General features: G+C 38.3%; 1 protein-coding gene across 2 annotated transcripts; it reads left to right on the top strand.

Moving 5' to 3' along the window:
* The first annotated feature begins 11775 nt into the window (after nucleotides 1–11775).
* On the top strand, nucleotides 11776–23929 carry LOC146420868 (nuclear ubiquitous casein and cyclin-dependent kinase substrate 1). Of its 2 annotated transcripts, none has more exons than XM_085047942.1 (8): nucleotides 11776–12092; nucleotides 17402–17451; nucleotides 18366–18471; nucleotides 19586–19641; nucleotides 19931–20083; nucleotides 20312–20464; nucleotides 20924–21070; nucleotides 21688–23929. In XM_085047942.1, the coding sequence occupies exons 1-8, from the start codon at nucleotides 12076–12078 to the stop codon at nucleotides 21885–21887; spliced, it is 882 nt and encodes a 293-aa protein (XP_084904068.1). In that variant the 5' UTR covers nucleotides 11776–12075; the 3' UTR covers nucleotides 21888–23929. The 2 variants fall into 2 exon arrangements, with proteins under 2 accessions (XP_084904068.1, XP_084904067.1); XM_085047941.1 differs by having other exon boundaries at nucleotides 20921–21070.
* The last annotated feature ends 780 nt before the right edge of the window (nucleotides 23930–24709 follow it).

Below are 24709 nucleotides of genomic sequence, written 5' to 3'. Positions count from 1 at the left end.
GAGAATTGATAGGAAATTCCCACTTCAGGGCTGGAATTTTTGGGGATTTGATGGGATTTGCTGTTGCATGGTGCTGGGATGGGACAGAATGGGATTTAGGTTGGGATTTCAGCAAATGGCTTTTAATAATTTGGTTTTTTTTTTCCTTTCCTGGAGTGGTTTAAGTGGAAATCAGGGCTGGAAATTGCTCTGTTGTGGTTCCTGCTGGATTGGGATTGCTGGAAATGAAATGGATCCAAATTATCCTATAATTATAAATCTATATAAATATTTATAAATATATGTAAATATTTATATATAAATATATGTAAATATTTATATAAATATATGTAAATATTTATATATAAATATATGTAAATATTTATATATAAATATATGTAAATATTTATATATAAAAGCATATAAAAATATATAAAAATATATATAAATATATTAAAATATTTATATATAAATAGATATAAATAGATATATTTATATATAAAAATATATATTTTATATATAAAAAGATATATTTATATATATATAAATATATATTAATATATAAAAGATATATTTATATATAGAAATAGATATATTTATATATAAAATATATATTTATATATAGAAATAGATATATTTATATATAAAAATATATATTTATATATAGAAATAGATATATTTATATATAAAAATATATATTTATATATAGAAATAGATATATTTATATATAAAAATATATATTTATATATACAAATAGATATATTTATATATAAAATATATATTTATATATACAAATAGATATATTTATATATAAAAATATATATTTATATATAGAAATAGATATATTTATATATAAAAATATCTATTTATATATAGAAATAGATATATTTATATATAAAAATATCTATTTATATATAGAAATAGATATATTTATATATAAAAATATCTATTTATATATACAAATAGATATATTTATATATAAAAATATCTATATATTTATTTATATAAAAATATCTATTTATATATACAAATAGATATATTTATATATAAAAATATCTATTTATATATACAAATAGATATATTTATATATAAAATATCTATTTATATATACAAATAGATATATTTATATATAAAAATATCTATTTATATATACAAATAGATATATTTTATATAAAAATATATATATTTATATATAGAAATATATTTCTATAGATAAAAGATATAAATATTTATATAGATAAATACATATTGCTTTGGGAAATGATTCCTCCTGCCTGTTTTAGATAGAGGAATTGCTAAAACAGGAACTCATCACTTCCACTAAACACAAAAAAAATCTGAATTTTCCCTCTCTGGAGCTGAAAGGAATTGATAAATCAACAGTGAAGGTTAAGAAATTTAGAATTAGTTGTGCTCCAGTCTGGATTAAAACTGAATTAAAGCTGGGTTGGGGTTTCTGTCCTATAAATATTGCCAATTTTGGGGTTGGAGGGGATTAAAAACAGCCTTTTAAGGGTTTTTTTTTTAACTTCTGCCACTGGATTTGGTGTAAAAACAGAGAGAACTGGTTGGCAGCAAAATGGAAGTGCCTTGCTGGATTTTACTTTCTTATCTTAAAAAAAAAATAGAGAAAAAATGTGTTTTAATGCTGTAAATATTCCTGGTTTTTTGTGGAATGTGGATTTTTAAAGGATTTAAAATTTACTTGATTTTTTATCAAAAAAACCCCAGGAAGGTTCAGGAGTTATATATTGATTTTTCTGTGTTGCACTTTTAAAGAGGTTCAGCCAAGGGGTGATGGAAAATCCTGTCCAGGAGTGCAGGGAAAATTCAATCTTTTCCAGGGAAAATTCAACTTTTTCCAGTGAAAATTCAACTATTGGCAGGGAAAATTCAACTAATTATTGGCAGTGAAAATTCAATTATTTGCAGGGAAAATTCAACAATTTGTAGTGAAAATGCAACAATTTGCAGGGAAAATTCAACTTTTTCCAGTGAAAATTCAATTATTTGCAGCGAAAATTCAACTATTTGCAGTGAAAATTCAATTACTTGCAGCGAAAATTCAACTAATTATTTGCAGGGAAAATTCAACAATTTGCAGGGAAAATTCAACTAACTATTTGCAGGGAAAATTCAACAACTTGCAGGGAAAATTCAACTTTTTCCGGTGAAAATTCAATTATTTGCAGCGAAAATTCAACTTTTTCCGGGGAAAATTCAACTATTTGCAGTGAAAATTCAACTAATTATTTGCAGTGAAAATTCAACAATTTGTAGTGAAAATTCAACAATTTGTAGTGAAAATTCAACAATTTGTAGTGAAAATTCAACAGTTTGCAGTGAAAATTCAATTATTGGCAGCGAAAATTCAACTAATTATTTGCAGGGAAAATTCAACTATTTCCAGGGAAAATTCAACTTTTTCCAGGGAAAATTCAATTTTTTCCAGTGAAAATTCAACTATTTGCAGTGAAAATTCAACTAATTATTGGCAGTGAAAATTCAACAATTTGCAGTGAAAATTCAATTATTGGCAGTGAAAATTCAACTAATTATTTGCAGTGAAAATTCAACTATTTGCAGTGAAAATTCAACTATTTGCAGGGAAAATTCAACTATTTGCAGGGAAAATTCAACTAATTATTTGCAGTGAAAATTCAACTTCTTTTTCCAGTGAAAATTCAATTACTTGCAGTGAAAATTCAACTAATTATTTGCAGGGAAAATTCAATTATTTGCAGCGAAAATTCAACTATTTACAGTGAAAATTCAACAATTTGCAGTGAAAATTCAACTTTTTCCAGGGAAAATTCAACTTTTTCCAGTGAAAATTCAACTAATTATTTGCAGTGAAAATTCAATTTTTGCAGTGAAAATTCAATTTTTTGCAGTGAAAATTCAACTATTTCCAGTGAAAATTGAACTTTTTCCAGGGAAAATTCAACTAATTATTTGCAGTGAAAATTCAATTTTTGCAGGGAAAATTCAACTTTTTGCAGGGAAAATTCAACTAATTATTTGCAGGGAAAATTCAATTATTTTCAGTAAAAATGCAACAATTTGCAGTGAAAATTCACCTTTTTCCAGGGAAAATTCAACTATTTCCAGGGAAAATTCAATTTTTTCCAGTGAAAATTCAACAATTTGCAGTGAAAATTCAATTTTTGCAGGGAAAATTCAACTTCTTTTTCCAGTGAAAATTCAACTTTTTCCAGTGAAAATTCAACTTTTTCCAGGGAAAATTCAACTATTTGCAGTGAAAATTCAACTAACTATTGGCAGTGAAAATTCAATTATTTGCAGTAAAAATTCAACTATTTGCAGTGAAAATTCAATTACTTGCAGTGAAAATTCAATTTTTTGCAGCGAAAATTCAATTATTTGCAGCGAAAATTCAACTTTTTCCAGTGAAAATTCAACTTTTTTCCAGTGAAAATTCAACTTTTTTCCAGGGAAAATTCAACTTTTTTCCAGGGAAAATTCAACTTTTTCCAGTGAAAATTCAACTTTTTCCAGTGAAAATTCAACTTTTTTCCAGTGAAAATTCAACTTTTTTCCAGGGAAAATTCAACTTTTTTCCAGGGAAAATTCAACTTTTTTCCAGGGAAAATTCAACTTTTTCCAGGGAAAATTCAACTTTTTCCAGTGAAAATTGAATTATTTGCAGCGAAAATTGAATTTTTTGCAGCAAAAATTCAATTTTTTGCAGGGAAAATTCAATTTCCAGTGCAAATTCCCCATTCCTGTCCCATTTAATTGCAGAACCATGGGATGGTTTGGGTTGTAAGGAGCTTAGGGATCCCCAGTGCCTGGCAGGGACACTTCCACTAGGCCAGGCTGCTCCAAAAATCGAGTTTTGGAGAATTCCAGGGATTCAGGAGCAGCCTGATGTTGGTCTGGATAATCTGAGGCAGGAATTGCTGGGGATTTTTTAATAATTTAATAATTTTTTAATCCATTTTGCAGCATTTCTGTGGTTTGCAGTCTCCGTTTGTGCCTCGAAAAATCCATTAAAAACCAAAAAATTAAAAAAAATTATTTATTTTATAGCATTTCTGTGGTTTCCAGTCCCCACTTTGTGCCTCTGAAAATCCATTAAAAACCAAAAAAAAATTTTTTTAAAATTTATTTTACAGAATTTCTGTGGTTTGCAGTTCCCATTGTGCCTCTAAAAATCCATCAAAACCAAAAAAAATTTTTTAAAATTTATTTTACAGCATTTCTGTGGTTTGCACTCCCTGTTTGTGCCTCGAAAAATCCATCAAAACCCAAAAAAAATTATATTTATTTATTTTACAGCATTTCTGTGGTTTCCAGTCCCCACTTTGTGCCTCTAAAAATCCATCAAAACCCAAAAAATTAAAATTTTTAATCCATTTTCCAGCATTTCTGTGGTTTCCAGTCCCTGTTTGTACCTCGAAAAATCCATCAAAACTCAAAAAAAAATTTATTTTAATTTATTTGCCAGCATTTCTGTAGTTTGCAATCCCTTTTTGTGCCTCGAAAAATCCATCCAAACCCAAAAAAAATTTATTTATTTATTTTACAGCATTTCTGTAGTTTGCAGTCCCATTGTGCCTCGAAAAATCCATCAAAACCCAAAAAAATAAAATTTTTGAATTTATTTTACAGCATTTCTGTGTAAATTCCGTTTGTGCCTCGAAAAATCCATCAAAAACCAAAAAATAAATTTTTTTAATCTATTTTGCAGCATTTCTGCAGTTTGCAATCCCTTTTTGTGCCTCTAAAAATCCATCCAAACTCAAAAAAAATGTATTTTAATTTATTTTACAGCATTTCTATGGTTTGCACTCCCTGTTTGTTCCTCTAAAAATCCATTAAACCCCAAAAAATTAAAATTTTTAATCCATTTTCCAGCATTTCTGTGGTTTCCAATCCCCATTTCTGCCTTGGGGAGTTTGTTTCCCACATTTACTGTTGGTTGACATCTGTGAAATGTCAAAAAAAGGTCAAAAAAAACCCCAAAAAACCCCAAAAATTAACCACAAGCTGCACACCTGGAAAAATCCGTTACTCCAGTTTGGTGTGAAACTCAACCAGACAGGAAAACGATTTCCTTGGGCTGCAAAAAAAGCCAAAAAAAGGCAAAAAAAGGCAAAAAAACCCCAAAAAAAAGCTAAAAACGCCAACAAACCTCCCTTGGGTTGAGTTCTGTAAAATTCAAGATTAAAAAGCTGCAGCCAGAGGTTGTGCCTGAAAGAATTCGGAAATAATTCTGAAATAATTCGGAAATAATTCGGAAATAATTCGGAAATAATTCTGAAATAATCCTGAAATAATCCTGAAATAATTCGGAAATAATTCTGAAATAATAATTCTGAAATAATTCTGAAAATAATTCTGAAATAATTCAGTAAATAATCCTGAAATAATTTGGAAATAATTCGGAAATAATTTGGAAATAATTTGGAAATAATTCTGAAATAATTCTGAAAATAATTCTGAAATAATCCTGAAATAATCCTGAAATAATTCGGAAATAATTCTGAAACAATTCTGAAATAATAATTCTGAAATAATTCTGAAATAATTCTGCAATAATTCTGAAATAATTCTGAAATAATTCTGGAATAATTCTGAAATAATTCTGAAATAATCCTGAATTAATAATTCTGAAAATAATTCGGAAATAATCCGGAAAATAATTCTGAAATAATTCTGAAATAATTCGGAAATAATTATGAAACAATTCTGAAATAATAATTCTGAAATAATAATTCTGAAATAATTCTGAAAATAATTCGGAAATAAATTCTGAAATAATTCGGAAATAATTGTGAAATAATTCTGGAATAATTCTGAAATAATTCGGAAATAATTCTGAAATAATAATTCTGAAATAATTCTGAAAATAATTCGGAAATAATTCTGAAAATAATTCTGAAATAATTCGGAAATAATTCTGAAATAATAATTCTGAAATAATTCTGAAAATAATTCGGAAATAATTCTGAAAATAATTCTGAAATAATCCTGGAATAATCCTGGAATAATCCTGGAATAATTCTGAAATAATTCGGAAATAATTCTGAAATAATTCTGGAATAATTCGGAAAATAATTCTGAAATAATTCAGAAAATAATTTGGAAATAATCCTGAAATAATTCTGAAATAATTCTGGAAATAATTTGGAAATAATTCAGAAATAATTCTGAAAATAATTCGGAAATAATTCTGAAATAATTCTGGGGGTTGGAACAACTAGAAAGGGGAAAAGCAAAAAAAAAATTTAAAAAATTTAAATTAAATTGTCTTGTTCCTGCAGGTGGGAAAAGTGTGATAATTTCAATTAATTTTTTTTCGTGCAGGTGGGAAAAAAATGTGATAATTTAAATTAAGTTTTATTCATACAAGTGGGAAAAAAAGTGATAATTTAAATTAATTCTTTTTCCTGCAGGTGGGAAAAATATGTTAATTTAAATTGTTTTATTCCTGCAGGTGGAAAAAAAAATGTGATAATTGAATTTAATTCTCTTTCCTGCAGGTGGGAAAAAAAAAAGTGATAATTTCAATTAAATCTTATTCCTGCAGGTGGAAAAAAAACCTGAATATTTAAAAAAAATGAATCAAATTCTTCTCTATTCTGCTTCACTCATGGAACAATAAAATTGGGAATTTTGGGAAATGAAGGAATTATTTTTTCCCTCCTTTCCTATTTCCTCCTTGGTTTTTTTTCCTCCTGAAAATTGAATTTTTGGGTTGAATTTTTGGCCCTGGGGCTCCAAACTCCATGAATTTTAAGGTCTATTTTGTGTATTTTTGGCTGCAGGACCAGCTGGAGGATTTTCCTCCAAAAGAATTTGAAAACAGACTAGAAATAAATCCAAAAAAAATCAAAATTTAGCTTTTTTTTTAACATTTTCTTGCTGTTTCACATAAATATTTTAGAGACAAACTCCTGGTTATTGTAAAATTGCAGTATTTTGTTTATGTAAAGAGGAAAAAAGTGGATTAAAAAGAGATTTTTAATGCATTTCCATCACTCACTGGTGCATCGTTGCAATAAAAAATGGACTTTTCTCAGCTGCTGGTTGTTGTTTTGGTGTCTCAACGCTCCTAAAAAATGGGAATTTTGGGGATAAAAATCATAAAAATATACAAAAATCACGGTGAGAACTGCCCTGCAGTGCTAGCAAAATAAATGAGGTTTTTTTCACTGAAATATCCTCAATTTTTGTGGTTTTTTTGGGATATAAATATGGAAATTTGGGCATTTCTGAGTCACATTTTTGTGATTTTTCATTCAAAATTCCCAGAAAAAAATGTGGTTTTTGCACTTTTTCCTTAATTCTTCATGTTTTGGGACAAAAAGATGCTCCAAGGAGGTTTTTATTCCATTATTTTTCTGGATTTTCCTGAGTTTTGAGCAGAAAAAAATGACCAAAATTCCACAGGAATTCCGCTGGAGCTCAAATTGTCCTAGAATTGGTAATTGTAATTATATTTCTATGAATTTCTGTGAATTTGAACCCAAAAAAACCCCCAAATTAAAAAAAGAATATTAAAAAGAAATCCAACCCAAAAATCCAAAAATAAAACAAAGCAAAGCAAAAAACAAACCAAATTTAAAAAAAAAAACCAAAAATTGTAAAAAAACCAAACACAAAACCCCAAAAACCAAAAATGCAACCAACCCAAAACCCCAAGAAACAAAACAAAACAGAGGAAAATCCAAATCAAATTAAAAAAAACCCAAAAAACAAAAAACCTAAAACCCCCAAAAAACAAAACAAAGCAAAAACCAAACCAAATTAAAAAAAAAACCAAAAAATAAAAAAAACCAACCCAAAAAACAAAACAAATCAAAGCCAAATCCAAATCAACTTTTAAAAAAAAACAACCAAAAACCAAAAAACCAACCCACTCAAAAACCCAAAATCCAAACCAAATTTAAAAAAAAAAAAAGCAACCCCAAAACCAACTCAAAACCCCAAAAAACAAAACAAAACAAAACCAAATCCAAACCAAATTATAAAAAAAAACAACCAAAAAAACAACCCAAAACCCAAAAAACAGAATGAAACAGAGCAAAATCCAAATCAAATTTTTAAAACAAGCAAAAAACAAAAGACCAACCAACCCAAAAACCCAAAAAACAAAACAAATAAGAAAAAAAAAATGCAAAGGACAAAAAGCCCAAAAATCCCAAAATACACCAAAAAACCCAACAACAACAAAAACAAAAAACCCAAAAAGCCCCAAATGCAAAGGAAAAAAAACCCTAAAAAAAACTCAAATACACTCACGAAATACCCAACAACAGCAACAAAAAACCCCCAAAAAATCTCCCAAAAACCCCCAAAAAATCTCCCAAAACCCCCAAAAATCCCCAAAAAATTCCCCAAAAAACCCCAAAATCCCAAAAAATTCCCCAAAAAACCCCAAAAAACTCCCCAAAACCCCAAAAACTCCCAAAAAACCCAACCCCCCTTAAAAACTCCCAAACCCAAAAAAACCCCAAACTCCCAAAAACCAAAAACTCCCCCAAAAATCCCCAAAACCCCAAAACTCCCACAAAACTCCAAAACCCAAAAGTTCCAAAAACTCAACCCCCTAAAAAAAACTCCTAAAAACCCAAAACCCAAAAACCCCCCAAAAACCCCCAAAATCCCCAAAAAACCCCAAAATAACTCCTAAAAACCCAAACCCCTCAAAAACTCCCAAAACCCCCCAAAAAAACCCCCAAAACCTCCCAAAAACCCCAAAAACTCCCCCAAAAACCCCTAGCTCCCAAGAGACCCCAAACCCCCAAAACCCAAAAACCCCCTAAAACCCCAAAACCCCCCAAACACCCCAAAAACCCCCAAAACCCCAAAAACCCCAAAAAAACCCCAAAAAAACCCCAAAAACCCCAAAAACCCCAAAACCCCAAAACCCCAAAACCCAAATCCCCAAAAACCCCAAAAACCCCAAAAAAACCCCAAAACCCCAAACCCCAAAAAACCCAAATACCCCAAAAACCCCCAAATACCCAAATATCCCAAAAACCCCAAAACCCCAAAACCCAAAAACCCCAAAAACCCCAAAAAACTCCAAAACCCAAACCCCAAAAATCCAAAAAAACCAAAAACCCCAAATTCACCCCAAAAACCCCAAAAACCCCAAAACCCCAAAAAACCCCAAAAAAACCCAAGCCCCAAAAAAAACCTCCAAAATCCCCAAAAACTCCCAAGAAACCCCCAAAACCCAAAACCCCGAAACTCCCAAAAACAAACTCCCAAAAACCCAACCCCCCCAAAAAACCCCAAAAAACTCCCAAAAAAACCCCAAAAAACTCCCAAAAACCTCCAAAAAACCCCAAAAACTTCCCAAAAAACCCCAAAAAACTGCCAAGAAACCCCCCAAAAAAACCTCCGAAAAAACTCCCAAAAACCTCCAAAAAACTCCCAAAAAACTCCCACAAAACCCCAAAAAACTCCCAAAAACCTCCAAAAAACCCCAAAAACTTCCCAAAACACCCCAAAAAACTGCCAAGAAACCCCCCAAAAAAACCTCCGAAAAAACTCCCAAAAACCTCCAAAAAAACCCAAAAAACTCCCAAAACCCCCCAAAAAAACCTCCCAAAAACCTCCAAAAAACCCCAAAACTTCCCACAAAACCCAAAATCTCCCAAAACCTCAAAAACTCCCAAAAAATCCAAAAACCCAAAAACCCCCAAAAACTTCCCAGAAACCCCAAAAACTCCCAAAACTCAAAACTCCCAAAACCCAAAACCCCAAAAACCCCCAAAACTCCAAAAACCTCCAAAAAACTCCCAAAAAACCCAAAAAAACTCCCAAAAACCCCCAAAAACCCCCAAACAACCCCAAAACCCCCAAAAAACTCCCAAAAACCCCAACCCCTTCCCTAAAAAAACTCCCAAAACCCAAAAAAAACTCCCAAAAAACCCCCAAAACCCTCTCAAAAAACCCCAAAAAAACTCCCAAAAACCCCAAAAAACCCCCCAAAACCCCCAAACCCAACCCAACCCCAAACGATCACTTTTCCCCTCAACCAACCTGAATTATTTCCCATTTTTTGAGCTCCCCTCAGGACCCGAACCCGCCGAATTCCTGCAGCTCTGACTCACCTCGGCTGGTTTTAATGCGATTTTTTCAGGTGAGGAGAGAAAAAAGAATTCCTTGATGTGGTTTTGGGATTTTCCTCCTCGGGGCTTCCTGAATTCAGAGTATTTTTGGGGTTGTTGGTGATTTTTATTTCAGGGTTGTTTGGATGTTTCTGAGTGGAAAAAGGGAAATGAGTGGAATTTCATGGGAATTGTGATGGTGCTCAAGTAGGGAATGAAATGAACTTAAATTGTCCTATAATTGGAATTATTCCTATAAATCTGAGCAGGTTTGTGTTGTCCAACTGGTCTTCTTAGTGAATCCAATATATAAAAATATATATAAAAATATATATAGAAATATATATAAAAATATATATAAAAATATAAAAAAATATATTAAAAATATATATAAAAATATAGATAAAGATATAAAAATATATATATAAATATAAATGTAAATGTAAATATAAATATACATACAAATATACGTATACATGAATATAAATATAAATATATAAAAATATAAAAATATATTAAAAATATAAATATATATTAAAATATATAAATATATATGTAAAAATATATATGTACATAAATGTATATATAAATATAAATATAAATATAAATACAAATATACGTATACATAAATATAAATATTAAAAAATATAAAATATATTAAAATATAAAAATATATATAAAAATATATAAATATATATGTAAAAATATATAAATATGTACATAATTGTATATAAATATAAATATAAATATAAATGCAAATATAAATATAAATATACATATACATAAATATAAATATATAAAAGATATAAATATATTAAATATATAAAAATACATATAAATATATTTTAAAAATATAAAAATATATAAATATATATGAAAAAAATATATAAATATATCCATAAATGTATATATAAATATATATAAAAATAGGTTTTTAATTGCTATTTATACTAAAATGGAGGGATAAGCCTCTAAACACCCCAACACAAAGCAAAAGTGACTTGCTGCCATTTTAACGACCGTGGAACACTTTTAATTTTTCCATGCTTCAAACATCCTTTTTATTCCCCAAAACGAGTCATTTGGCATTTCTGGGGAGTTTAAAACGCAAAAAAAAAATCCCAAATCTCCATTGGACTTTGCACAAATTGTGCATGTCCTTCATGCTGGCTAGCCCAGGGGAAAGTGGCGGCGGTGACATCAAAATCTGCTCCAAATCCAATCAAAATCTGCTCCAAATCTGCCGCGCAGAGCAGTTTTTGGATTATTTTCACGACGATAATTAATGTCACCGCTCGCTCTCCGGGGCCGCCGTTTTCCCTCCAAAACCGCGCCGGGCCCGCGCGGCGAATCTGCGGATCGGGACTTAAGGCCTCGCCGCGCCTCGGAAAAATGCCGGAGAAACGGGAAAAAATTCCAGCGGGGTTCCGGTGATGGAGGGACTCGGCTGGCGGGGAGGGAGGGGCGGGACGAGGCGCGGCGGAGCGGCGGCAGCACCGGGAGCTTGTGGCGAATCTGCCGCCGGCGCTCCGCCGCGTGCGGGGCGCGCTGCCCGCCCTCCCCGCGGGGACAGTGGGCGGGCCCTGCGCGCCGTGATGGTTCGAACGAGCCAATGGGACGCGAGCCCTCGCGGCCGGCGGCCAATCGGCGGGCTGGGGGGGCGTGTCCGGCGGGGTCGGCGGTACCGCCCCCCCCGCTCGCATCCTCTCGGCGGGGCGAGCGCGACCATTTTGCGGGGGGGAGCGGCGGGAGCGGGACCGCCACCGACACCGGGGCCGCGGCCGGGAGCGGGGAGCCACACCGGGAGCGCGGCCGGCAGCGGCGGCGGGGAGCGGCAGCGGGGGCGGCGGCGGCGCCTGACGGGGGGAGCGGCGGCTCCGCAGGCGCGGCCTGAGGCGCTGGGCCCAGCGCTCCCGCTCGCTCCGGGCGGCCTCAGCGGCGCCGGCGGCCTCAGCGTCCCCGTTGCCTCCGCGGCCAGCGCGGCGCGGCCCGAAGCGCCGGCAGCATGTCGCGGCCCGTCAGGTGAGTCCCGCTTCGCCGCTCCCGCCGCTCCCCGGGCCGCTCCTCCCCGCGCAGGCCGCGCTCAGGCCGGGCCCGTTTCTCCTCTATTTCCCCTTGTTTTCCCGCCGCTAACTCCGCGCGGCCACCGCGGCAAACACCGCCTCGCCCGCCGCGCCGCTCGCCCCGTGCCCTGAGGCGCGGCGGGGCTGCCCCGCGGCCGCTGTCCCACATTTGCTAACGGGGCGAAGCGCCTTTCTCTCCGCCGCCCTGACCCACTTGGCGCGGCGCGGCCGCCGCTCTCCCCGCAGCCCAGCGGGCCCCGCGGGCCTCGTCCCGGCCGAGCGGCCGAGCGCGGCGCGCTGCCGGGGGAGGGGACGCGGTGCCATCCGGCCAGGGTCCGGGGCACGGGGGCTGTGCATGGGGAACCACGCGTAGGGGAGGAGCCGCCGGGAGCCGCCCCCTCGGAGAGCTGCCTGACACACGCCCTGCTCCGCCCGCTCGGCTCTCCGGCCTCGGCTTCCTGCTGCTGCTTGCTTTCCCCCTCCTTTTCCTCTGCCGGGCTCGGTGTGCCCGAGGTGGGTCTGGCCTCGGTGGATTGCTGGGTGGGCTCGGCTGGGGTTTGCAGCGCGCTGCCCGAGGGGAGGGCTGGAGCTGTGCTAGGGTGGATATTTGGGGAAGGTTCTTCGCCCAGAAGGATCTTCCCCAGGGAAAGGGCATGGCCTTAAGGCTGCCAGAGCTCCAGGAGGGTTTGGACAACACTCCCAGGGATTTTGGGGTGTCTGTGCATGGCCAGGAGGTGGACTGGATGATCCTTGAGTGTTAGAGTTCCAGGAGTGTTTGGACAACATTCCCAGGGATTTTGGGGTGTCTGTGCAGAGCCAGGAGGTGGACTGGATGATCCTTGGGTACCAGAGCTCCAGGAGGGTTTGGACAATATTCCCAGGGATTTTGGGGTGTCTGTGCACGGCTAGGAGTTGGACTGGATGATCCTTGTGATTCCTGTCCAGCTCAGGATGTTCTGTGATCTCTTTGTGTCTCAAAGCTTTACCAAGAGGTGAATTAAGTTGTCCTCGTGATTTAAGTTGCCTTCCCAGAAGAGGTGTGAGGTTTCCCACGGTGTTCTTCCAACGCTTTGGAATTCCTTCATTCCCAAGTCGTGCTGGTTGTACTTTCATTCTCAGTGAGCCTGGTCCGGGGTGTGGATGTAGCATTTTAACTAATAAGTACAAATTAATCGTGGCTATGATAAATATGTACATTTAGAGGCGACAGCATTTGTATTCAAGTTGTATCTCCAACAGGCAGAGTTTAAAAAACAAATAGAACTCAGGACTGCTTTGCTGGGTAGGGGAGTGGCTCAGTGATGGGTGAGATTGCCAAATTAGTGGTGATGAGACTCTACTGCCCTGGGGGGACAATTCAGTGTTGGTCATTCACCTGCCAACCCCGGAGATTTGCCCCAGGCAACATGGTGTCTCTAAAAGTAGAGCCTCTGAAAAGTAGAGCATTTTCGCAAGGGTTTAAAAAAAAAAAAACCAAATAATTAAAATAAAACGCCTCTTTCCAGTCCTGCAGTGCTGGGAAAGGTCTGCCTGGTCTCCCCCTGGGCTGGCAGGAAAAATGAAGCACCAAAGTCCAGCAGGTTGTTAGGAGCACAGAACCTCTTGGCACGTGCCAGGAGAGATGCAGCAGCTCTTTATCTCCCTGGATTTAATAACCATTCCAGGGGAAAAAAGGTAAACACTCAGTGGCTGCTACATTACATTGCTCTATTAACTATTAACTCTGCCAAATAGAGTTAAATCCATTAATAAATTAATGCTGGAATGAGGTTTTTTGGGGTTTTTTTCTGCCTGTCTTAGTTTGTTGTTGGTAATATGAGTGAACTTGGTGGTGGAAAAGTTTTCCTCTAGTTCTTTGAATTAATTGCTGCTGTCTGCTGGTGAATATTTGTGCACCTAAAGCAGTGAACTTCATAAAAACCCATCGTGTATCCCTAATTTTTCCTCCACTTGTTGGAGAAAATGGACTTGAGGCTGAGTGTGGCTGCTGAAGTGAGTTACTCCAAATGAAGTAGTAATAAAATCGTGGTATTTACAGGCTCCGTGTGGTTGGCACTGAGAGCCAAGTGCTTCCTGCACAATTCCAGTGCTCCTGGCTGGGTAATGATGGCGTTTGCACTGCTGGGAGAAAAAGGCAGAGAATAAAAAATAAAAGAGCCTGAAATGATGGAATTTCTGCATCTCGTGGGGAATTCTGCTGAAGGACTGCAAAGAGAGCTGGAGCTGCTTGTAGGGACATGAAAAAATGAAATAAAATAATTGAAACCATTATTTTTTATATGTATACAGCAACAGTTTATGTGTTTGAAGTCAGACTTTTTATTTTTGATGGAGACTTTTTTCTGCTTTTTCTCACTGGTCACTTGCTGCTCCTCTCCTGCAGGCTTTGCAAATTGAGATGTTGTGGAAATCCCAGGGGCTTTTTTTGGTCATTCATTTTAAGCTTAAAGCCAGTTATGAATTGGTCTCAGTGCTTCAAGGCTTCACATCCTCCATTTGCCTGGATTTGAGTCCCACTTTGGGGTTGGCACTGCAGTGCAACTGTGAAATTTTACTTTTAAGGGAAAAAAATACGTTTATCTGTTAAATACAACTTGTTGCTAATGTTGTACCTGGGCAGTGTGAAATATAAATATTGTGATTCTGGAAAAGCTTCCATGGGATTGCAGGAAAGCAACAGTTCCTTGGGGATTAATGAATTAATTCCACTTTATAAAATGGAGTGATGCTGTGATGTTCATGGAAAGCCCAAATCAAGCCCTGCAGCTTTGCTTTGCACAGCTCTGAAACTCCCTGCCAGAAACACTCCTGGCTGGAATTTTGATTTTCTAGCTATAGAAGAGGCACCAAAATGTGCTTTTTATGGCAATATTCATTGATAAAATTTCCTCAAAGGGGACACTTTTACCAAGTGGAATGAGAAGCAGAAAGTGGAACCTGAGCCAGAGCTGCCCTGAGGGTGAGGGAAGGGCTGGAGCTGGGAGCACAGATGCTGAATTTTTTCATTCTCTTGGTTAAAAACTGCTGAAAAAACCGTAGAAAATCTCAGTAGCCATTGAATCTCCTTGCCTTTGGTGGCTTTTGCTTCTGCTGGTTGTCATTTGACCGAAATATTCCTCTTCACTGAGTGGATTTTTGAAGATTTCTTTTAGCATTGCTTTTCAGGAGTATATGTTGTGGAATTTATTTTAAATTTTGGACTCCATCTGTGGGTTTTACTGCCTGTACAAAACATCTGGGGATCTCAGTATTCCCTTTAAAAAACCCCAAAGTTTTCTACCTGCTGATCTGTTGATTTACAAAGGCTGAGGGTTGAGGGACTAAATTAAAGATTTATTTGCACTGCCACACCATCCTTGCTCAGTTTTATAGGCATTTAGTGATCCTTTAGCGATCCTTTGACGTGTTGATGTTGCTTTTCATGCTTTCAAAATTGCAGCTTGGCAGGCATCAAGTGCAGGTTGCAGGAATTGCTGTGCATTTCTGAGCTGGAGTTAAATTGCTGGAGAATTACTTTGCTGAGTGCTCCCATTGTAACGTGTTGAGGAGTTGCTGTTTATTCCAAAAATACTGGACTGGCAGCTGTCAGTTTATTCCAAAATACTGCTGTTTATTCCAGAAATACTGGACTGGCAGCTGGTATTAAAAATTTTTTGCTGTTAGGTTTCTTTCTGAACTTTTCACATGCACACTTGATTGTTAATCTGAACTAGCAAGGAGGTTATCTTCAAATTTCAGTGCAGATTTTAAACCAAACTGAACAATACCCATCCCAGCTTGTCTTTTTACGCTCAAAGTGGATTTAATAAACAGATGATTTTTGTGTCTTATCCGAATATCTCCTGGCTCTTCATTGACCAACAGCACTCTGTTTCCCTGGCTCTTCCCTCCAGTGAACTTGCCCAGAGTGTTTTGATCACCCTGGTGTAGTAAACACTGCAGTGTCCCTTGGCAAAGCAGTGGTTATTAATGCACAGCAGCGCTGCTGACAGTTCTAAATAAAACTGTGCTGCTCTAAAAGAGGGGAATGATGAGCACGAAGCCAGGGCAAGGGCAGGTGCACGAGGAGGTTGGGTGTTTCTGGCCCTGGGAGCTTCTCTGGCCCTCTTGGGAAGAGCTGCAGCTTTTTATCTTCAGTGATCTCCGTGCAGATATTCCTTCTTTACTCCACCCTTCTCCTTGTCCTGCAAGAGAAGGTAATGCAAGGATTCGATTTTGCTTTCTCCTCAAACTGTGATTTTTTTTAAAAATTTTTTTAATACAAATATCACAGCTCCTGTCCATGAGGAGAGCTGAGCAGGGTGTGTTTTCTGCCTGAGAACACAGTGCTCGGGGAGAGGATGATTTCCACAGGGACAGTGTTTTTGTTAAAGGATGTTTGCCACAGGGACAATGTTGTTGTTCATGCTGGAGCTGACACTGTTACATTCCCAGCACCTGATTTAATGTGTCTGAAGGAAGCAGCGTGGAAAAGCTGCCATTTCCATCTTGTTTGCTAGATTGCTGATGTCTCAGACTGTTGTTTATAGGTGGAAATTCTGCTTTTTCCACCCTCTTTATGCTTTTGTAGGAAAACCCCCAATACCTGATACATGAAACCAGGTATCTGACATAGTAACTTGATTATTCTTCAGATGCTTATCAGAATAAAATGAATGTTTTCACTTGTCAGATGAGTCAGGAGGCAATCTTAGGAAAGCTCCTTGTTGGAATAGGAATGTAAATCAATAATTACCAATAATTCTCTCCTAAACTGGTATTTTACCATGCTCTGACTGGGAGGGAATGAGCAGTGCTGTTGTAGTTTGTTCCACTCACATGTGCTCCAGAGCTTGGATGGGATTCAACCTGGACAGATCCAATGCCTGTTTGGGTTTTTTGGGGGTGTTTTCTGAGGGATTGGGTTCATTTTTTGGGGTTTTAATTAAGAGGTTTGCTGCTGGGATGGAATAAAACAATTCTGCTCCTTCATCCTTCTGTAAGCCATGAATTAGATGTGCTTGTTCAGGAGGGCAACTAAAATGGATTTCAGTGGTGGCTTTGGGGGTGTCTTTCAGCCAAACAGGTTTTTACCAGCAGTGCAGGACGTTAATGACAATTAATTAATGACTGCAGCTCAGTTTTGGGAGCTGAGTGGGAATTGGCACAGCTGTGCTGAGAGCAGGAGATGGGAAGGAGGAGAAGGAAGGATCCACGTGCTGGGAAAGTGAGTTCATGTGGTGATTGCTGCAAAATCCAATTCACATTTTTCCTCCTGCTTTTTCACAGGAACAGGAAGGTGGTCGATTACTCCCAGTTTCAGGAATCAGATGATGCTGGTAAATTAATTTATTTCTTCATTTTCTTGGGCTAGAGCAGCTCATTACTGCCCCACATATTAATTGTTGTGCTTCTAGTCACATCTTCAGCTCAGATTCCGAGGAGTTTCTGTTCTTCACAGCCTGAACTGTTAATAACTATTTGAAAATGTAATGATTGCCATATGTTTTGTATTAAACAAACAATGGTGATAGAAATCTTATTATTTAATGCTTGTATTGTTGTAGTGCCTCGAGGCTGTTGGCAGCAATGCCTTCCTTGCTCTATGTTATGTTCTGTGGTTGAGGCTCCTTGATGCCACTTTTTTTGCTGCAGGAAAATATGTTTTCCATTTATTTTATGGCTCCAGTTGAACCCACATTATCAGGCATTTGAGGGGAATTGTATCTAAGAAATATATAATCTCTGTGAATTTAAACATTTCTGGATCACATTACAAAAAACCCCCAGAATCTGTGAATTAACAAAACATTTCAGGAATATATTTTGAATTCTTGGAAGATACACTCAATGCTAAATCAGGTTGCACTGATAATTAATATGAAATATTAATTCTATATTGCAGTGCTGTTATTCATTGAATGTGGTATTGTGTAAGAATTATGCTGTAAACTCCTATATAATCACACAGTTTTCCCATCATAGGAATCATACAGAAATATGTATGGGAGTTAATTTTTAACAGGTTAAATAAGAACTAAATGTAAATTGAGATCCTCTTGTGAGGCTTTTCATGTTTCCCTGGGTCAGACTTGACTGTACTCAGCATTTTCATTGTGCTGTTGGCAGAAGCAAAGGTAAAATCACTGATTTAAACTTTGCTTCATTCAAAGCTGGTGATTTTTATTGATCAGTTGAAGTTTGCTGGGGAGTTGGATTTTGATTCAAACCCATTTGATCCTGTCCTGTGCAGATGAAGATTATGGAAGAGATTCAGGTCCCCCATCCAAGAAAATCCGCTCGTCTCCCCGAGAGGCTAAAAACAAGAGGAGATCTGGGAAGAATTCTCAGGAGGACAGGTAAAAACAGCATTTCATCTGCCAGGAACACCTCCAAACCTTGTCCTGGGTGTGAGGAGCAGCATCTCCCAGGAGGGGGAATGACTGCAAGTGGAATTCAACTGTTGAGGGTGAGACGGGGAGCTCTCAGTCAGGGCTGGCATGACCAGCTGAGACACTGAGGTGGCTTTTTTCTGATGTGAGGAGACAGAGAAATCATGTGTGAAACACTTGTCAGCAGTGCTTCATCATGCAAACTGCTCCAGAGGCAGAGAGCTGGCAGGGAGTGGGATCCAGGGACAGAGATGGGCAGCTGCTGCAGCTCTCAGGTGAGTCAGTGCAGCTCCTTCCCCGTGTTCTGCAGCATCTCAGCATCCCACAGGTGGCATTGGTGGCACTTTGGGGACATCTGGCAGTTCTGTGGGGCTTTGCTTCTTGTTTTGGATCATCCATGAACACAGATGGGTTGGTAACTGAGTTATTCCAGTGCTGCCCTACTGAAAACTGAATTTTCCTGTAGAGTTTTCCATTTCACAGTACCTGTGGTCCCCAGATGATTGCCATGAGACCCTTTTAGTAATTTTTTTTGTTTTCATAACAGATAGCAGCTTCAGGGATGGAGGCTCTGCCAGCTGATTCTTATTCTATAACCCCAAGTTGTCTTTTATTCTCCAAATCAATCAAACCGTCAAATAATTTGAGAAACCAGACATGTGCCAGTTCAGAGCTGTTCAGCAACATGCACAGAATGGAGTCCATAATGCCATAAAGATTATAAATCTATTCAGAACAAACCTTTATTTCAGTTTTTCCCTGACTCTAAACCATCAAAATTGTACCTAAAATGGAAGCCATGTGGACTGTGGGTTGGTTTGAGAGTGAAGTGCATGGTTCACCTCAATCTGATTATTTCCTGCCTGCTTTAAGTTTATCTGTGATTCACAATTTGAACATTTCTCTTCCCAACCATGATAACTACACAGACAGCTGAGTAATCCTGAAGTGTGTCCAGGAAAAGTGAGAATTCTCAACCTAGACATCAGTTTGCCCTTTAAAAAATTGTTCTTTTCCACACAACAGTGGCTGAAATCAAAGTTAAGACAGCAGTCAGACTTTACCTTTCTCTGATTTGCAGTGAGGATTCAGAAGACAAAGATGTGAAGACTAAGAAAGATGATTCACACTCAGCAGGTAACTGATTACATTGCACTGATTGTATCTCTTCCAAATTGTCTCTTCACACCTGTGAGGGTTGCAGGAGGAGGATTTGAGAGAGAAAAGAAATAATTCTGATTTATTTTAAACTGGATGCTGCCTCTGCTGCTTTTCCCCCCCCTAGTTTGGCATAATGTGTTTTTTGTGTAACGTGCTGATGCTCTAAAAGTTTTCCTTCCCAACTAGCTAGATCTGCTGATCCTTCCCCTGTAGTTTTTATCCAAAATGCCATGAGAAACTCCATCCTGGTGCCTTTTCCTTGCAGATGAAGACTTTGGCAGTGAAGATGATGACGTGGGAGCTGACGATGGCAAAGCTGACAGCGACTACGAGAGCTCTCAGAAAAGCAAAAAAGGAAAGAAAGCTAAGCCAGACAAGAACAAGAGAGCAGCCTCCAAATCCAGGAAGAGGCCTGCAGGTAAAAAACAAAAAAAAAAGGGAAAAAAAGAGGTTATAAAGTGAAAAATACTGCAGAGTGAAAAATATTGCAGAGGGCCTTTGCTGGGTGACTAAAAAAGATGTTTGTGAGGTTAAATTGTCCTCAGTGAGTATCTTACCCCCTTGAATGGCCTGTTTTGCCCACGTTCTGCCTGGAGGGAGGTGCTCTGTGCTCTTTCCTCACCACAATTTGGGGTTTTTGCTGCAGAGGACAGCGAGGATGAGAAGGAAGATCACAAAAACGTTCGCCAGCAGCGGCAGGCGGCGAGCAAAGCAGCCTCCAAACAGAGGGAGATGCTCATGGATGATGTGGGGAGTGAGGAGGAGGAGCAGGAGGATGATGAGGCACAGTTCCAGGACAGTGAGTAAATGGGATTGGAAAAAATGGGGAAAAGTTTGGAAAAAGTTTGCTTTTTGGCTGTGACACTGAGGGGGTAAATTGTGCTCCTTAGTAACTTCATTTTTACCATGTTTCTGTCCAGCTTAGGTTTTGAATATCTAGAATTTATGGTTCAAAATTACAGCAAAGATTCTGTGTGTGTTTTACAAAGATCTGTGTATTTTACAAAGATCTATTTCTTTGCAAGCAGCCCTAAAGGATAATTGGGCTACTGAAATTGTGAATAATTGTCAAGTTCTCAATGCTTTTAGCTGCTTTTTGCTGTCCCTCTAGTCCTGAAGCACTGCTGATGTAAAAACCCATTTTGTATCCCAGCAGCCCACAAGAGCCTGTGCTCAGTTTTCAGATCTCAGCTGTATTTTCTCCTCTCTTTCCCTCCTTTTCCCCAAAAAAACTGAAATTTCCTTACGCTTCCAGCAGATTCAGGAAGCGATGAAGACTTCCTCATGGAGGATGACGATGACAGTGACTATGGCAGTTCAAAAAAGAAAAACAAGAAGGTCTCCAAGAAATCCAAGCCAGAGAGGAAAGAAAAGAAAATGCCCAAGCCCAGGCTAAAGGCTACAGGTGAGTCTATGCAGAATAAATTATTCAGTTTAAAACTCAGGTTTTCTTTTTGTGCTGCAGAGGACTTGGTGGAAATCTTGGGGTCACAAATATCAATGTTGAAGGGCCAAAATTCCATCATTTAAAGCAGCAGTGTGGAATAATAAACTGGCTTTAATTCTTGTTGTAGGGGTAGAATTGGTGTCCATGTATTGATGGTAAAACCTAAATAATATTCCAAACCTTCCCTGCTGAGGTGCTGCATTCTCTCTGTGTCTTGTAGCCAAATAATAACCACCATTTGTGGCTTTGCTTGGGACTTGGTGATATTTTCAGGGTGGGGAAATGTGAACCAAAGGAAAACCACATGCATTTCTGCAGGAAGTAGAAAGTGATAACAACCATGTGTGTTCTGCTGTGACAAGAGCTGTGTGCATCTGTGATCTCATGTCCAGCAATTAGCCAGAACTCGCAATTAAATCTTAATTTTCTCTCCAGCTCTGCTAATTGTGAGTGCAGAAAACACTGGGAATGGTCAGAGCCAAATGAAATGACTTTGAAATCCCAAATTTGTTAACGCAGTGTGAGTTTTTCTGCCTTTGCTGCTGCCAAGTTTTACAAAGTTTCTCTTTTTCCAGTGACCCCCAGCCCAGTGAAAGGCAAAGGGAAGGCAGGTCGCCCCACAGCTTCCAAGGCAACAAAAGAAAAAACCCCATCCCCAAAAGAAGAGGATGAAGAGCCTGAAAGCCCCCCAGAAAAGAAAAAATCAGCCAGCCCTCCACCGGAGAAGTCAGGGGATGAGGGATCTGAAGATGAAGCACCCTCTGGTGAAGATTAAAATGGCAGTTGAGGAAAATCTTTGTTTAAAAAAAAAAAAAGAGAGAAAAAAAAAAAAAAAAGAAAAAGGAAAAGAAAACATACTTAGGGGTAGAACACGGTTTTGGCTGTGGCTTGACTCATGGGCTTTGAATGCTGTCTTTCCTTTCAGCTGTTTAATACAGTGTATCCTTTTTTAACAAGAGGAAACCCTTCTCCAGTAATATTTGGAAGTCAATGTTCTCTGTTGGCCATTCCGTTCTCCCTCCCCTGCCAAATCTGAAAAGCCATTTGAGACAAATGATAACAGACCATTCAATCTGTTTTATTTTTATTTTTATTTTTTTTTTCCAAGGGATACTGCAGTTGTGAAGCAATAAGGTTTGAGACTGATCTGTGGAAACCATACTTACAAATCCTTAAGTAGAATAGATTTTTCCCAGTTGCTGGTAAGAGTTGTTTTCAAAACTGTTTCTTCTGTATTTGGAAATAACATGGAAAAATAATGAACCTCTGCTTTAACAGACTTTTTTGAGACGAGTTCACTCTGAGCAAAAAAAAATGTAGTTGATGTGATTCCAGTGGAGGAAGATGAAGCACAGGGAGGAATCCTGTGTTTCTTGGATTCAGGCACGTTTTTCATGGAAAGCAATCAAGAAAATGGAGATGGTCCAGTGTCTTTGATTTTAAAAAAGACCCTCCAGTTGGGATGGGAGAGCTTTTGTCTCTGCTGGATAGAAAACTGTTCTGCTCTAGGCAAATTGCAGCCTGTTCTAGACAAATTCAGATATTCAACCTACAGCCTTCCCCCATCCATTAACCTTCCTTTTATTTCCTCTGTAGATGGGCAGAGCAGGGAAAGAGAAATTACAAACCATTTTGAAAACTGCTTTCCATTTGGTATGGTGGAAAATGTGTTTCTAGTTTTTTTCCAAGGAAAAAAAAAAAAAGAAAAAACAAACCAACAGCTAATGTAAAAACGAAATTCTTCAGCTTTTTGGGGCGAGGGATGTCCTTTTGGGAGTGTGAAGCAAAGGATTCCTGCAGTGCTCTGGTCAGTTTAGATCCCACGAGTTGTGCTTTGGTGTTTCTCTTCCTCCTGCTGTCCTCAGCGAGCTGCAGGGATCCCTGGGGGTGTCTGCAGAGGGGCAGAGTGAGCACTGAGCAGCACCACGGGGCCAATTCTGGGATCTGCTCCCGTTTTTTGGGATTTTCCCCCCTGTTTCCCATGGGATTTGCCCCCCTATTTCCCATGGGATCTGCTCCCTCCCCCGCTGGTGAAGCTCCCTGAGCTGGGGGTGCTGCAGGGGGAGCAGCAGTGGAGGATGGAGCTGGAGTGAGAAAATCAGGATTTCCCTCTCCAAGCAGGACACTGAAGTGTGTGTGGTGGCATTTTCATGGCATTTTCGTGGTTTTATCCAAGCAGCCATATCTTTGTTTTTTTAATTTCTTTTTTTTAACTTCCAATAAACTCCACAAGCTTTGGTTTTCAAACCCCTGAGGCAGAGGTTGCTGCCATGTTTGTTGGTGGAGATCCTAAAAACTGGACTTGCCCTTTTCCTTCCTGTTTATTTTCCCTCCAACCCTCTGTGCTTCTGTCCATTGCTCACACTTCCCTTCCAGCTGACAAGCTTTGCATCCTCCTTTTTTTGGTTTTTTTGTTATTTTTTTATCACAGAACTACCCATTCTGTAACCAGCCTCTCGAAGGTACCATAAGGCAGCTAACCAGTTGGATTTTCTGGTGCAAGTGGCCACCAGGTTTTTAATCCTGCTCTGGGATTTTTGTAGAGAGCTCTTAGTTGTGATACACTAAATCTGATCAGGAAGGACACTTGGCTGAGGATGCTGAGCACAGGGTGGAGCCTCAGGTGAGGAATGGAATATTCATTCCTGCAGCAGCTGAGGGATTGGCTGGTGTGATTCCTAGCCCTGGATTTTATGGAGGCTGGTCAATTCCTTTCTTTACCTTGGCTTATAAAAATTGAAGTTCTCTAACGTTCTTTTACTCTCATGGAACTACTGTTGCCGTTACAATAAAGATGATGTTGTTTCATTGTAAAAATCTATTTTTTTTTTACTAAGTGGGTTGATTTTTTTGTGGTTTTTTTGGGGTTTTTTGGGTTTTTTTGGGTTTTTTTGTTTTTTTGGGGTTTTTTTTCCCTGAACAGCTTCAGGCAGCAGTGAAATCTCAATCTTGAAAAAGAAGTGAATATAACTCCTCTCCTCTTCCCACCTGCTGGATTTCTGGGAGAGTAGAGCTTCTTGCATTCCCTCTGCTTCTTGGGTAATAGGGGAAAAAAATCAATGGCCACATTTGAAAAATAAAAATTATTCAAGGTAGCAAAACATTTCTGCAAATGTCTGGTTCACAGAGCTGTTCTCCTGCACTCCAGACTGTGCCTGAAGCTACTCTTTTTGGGGTTTTTTTTGGAATTCAGGTGTACAAGGATAATTCCAGGTGATTTGCTTCTTCACCTGCCAGACCAGATGTTTTCTGGAGACTCAATTTTGTAAATCTCACCTAAAATATATCCTTGGTTTATTATTTTTTATTCCTAATACGGTTAAGAGAAGTTAAGGCTGTGAAAAAAAAAATCCTTTTCTGTTCTCAGTTCAGCTTTTGGGTTGTTCCATGCCTGGCAAGTTTGGCCTTTCATTTTCCAAAACTTCTGCTTTCTCACACCTTCATTTCCCACGTGTTGGAAGCTGCCTGATGCCTCTGAGCGTGTCACAACCCAAACACTGTAAAAAATCCTCTATTTTGGGGATTTTGGAACTTTTTTTTTCTAAATCTCTTCTGCTGATTTGTGCAAACACTAAACCCTGACGGTCTCTTGGCTCC

The sequence above is a fragment of the Lichenostomus cassidix genome, unplaced genomic scaffold (assembly GCF_008360975.1).
Source record: "Lichenostomus cassidix isolate B80296 unplaced genomic scaffold, HeHo_3.0 HiC_scaffold_550, whole genome shotgun sequence".
Lineage (NCBI taxonomy): Eukaryota > Metazoa > Chordata > Aves > Passeriformes > Meliphagidae > Lichenostomus > Lichenostomus cassidix.
This window is presented reverse-complemented; position numbering and strand designations above follow the sequence as displayed.

Coding starts and splice junctions, on each gene's coding strand:
- LOC146420868 (XM_085047941.1), top strand. Junction 17,452..18,365: donor TCAGGAATCAGATGATGCTG/GTAAATTAATTT, acceptor TGTCCTGTGCAG/ATGAAGATTATGGAAGAGAT. Junction 18,472..19,585: donor AAGAATTCTCAGGAGGACAG/GTAAAAACAGCA, acceptor TCTGATTTGCAG/TGAGGATTCAGAAGACAAAG.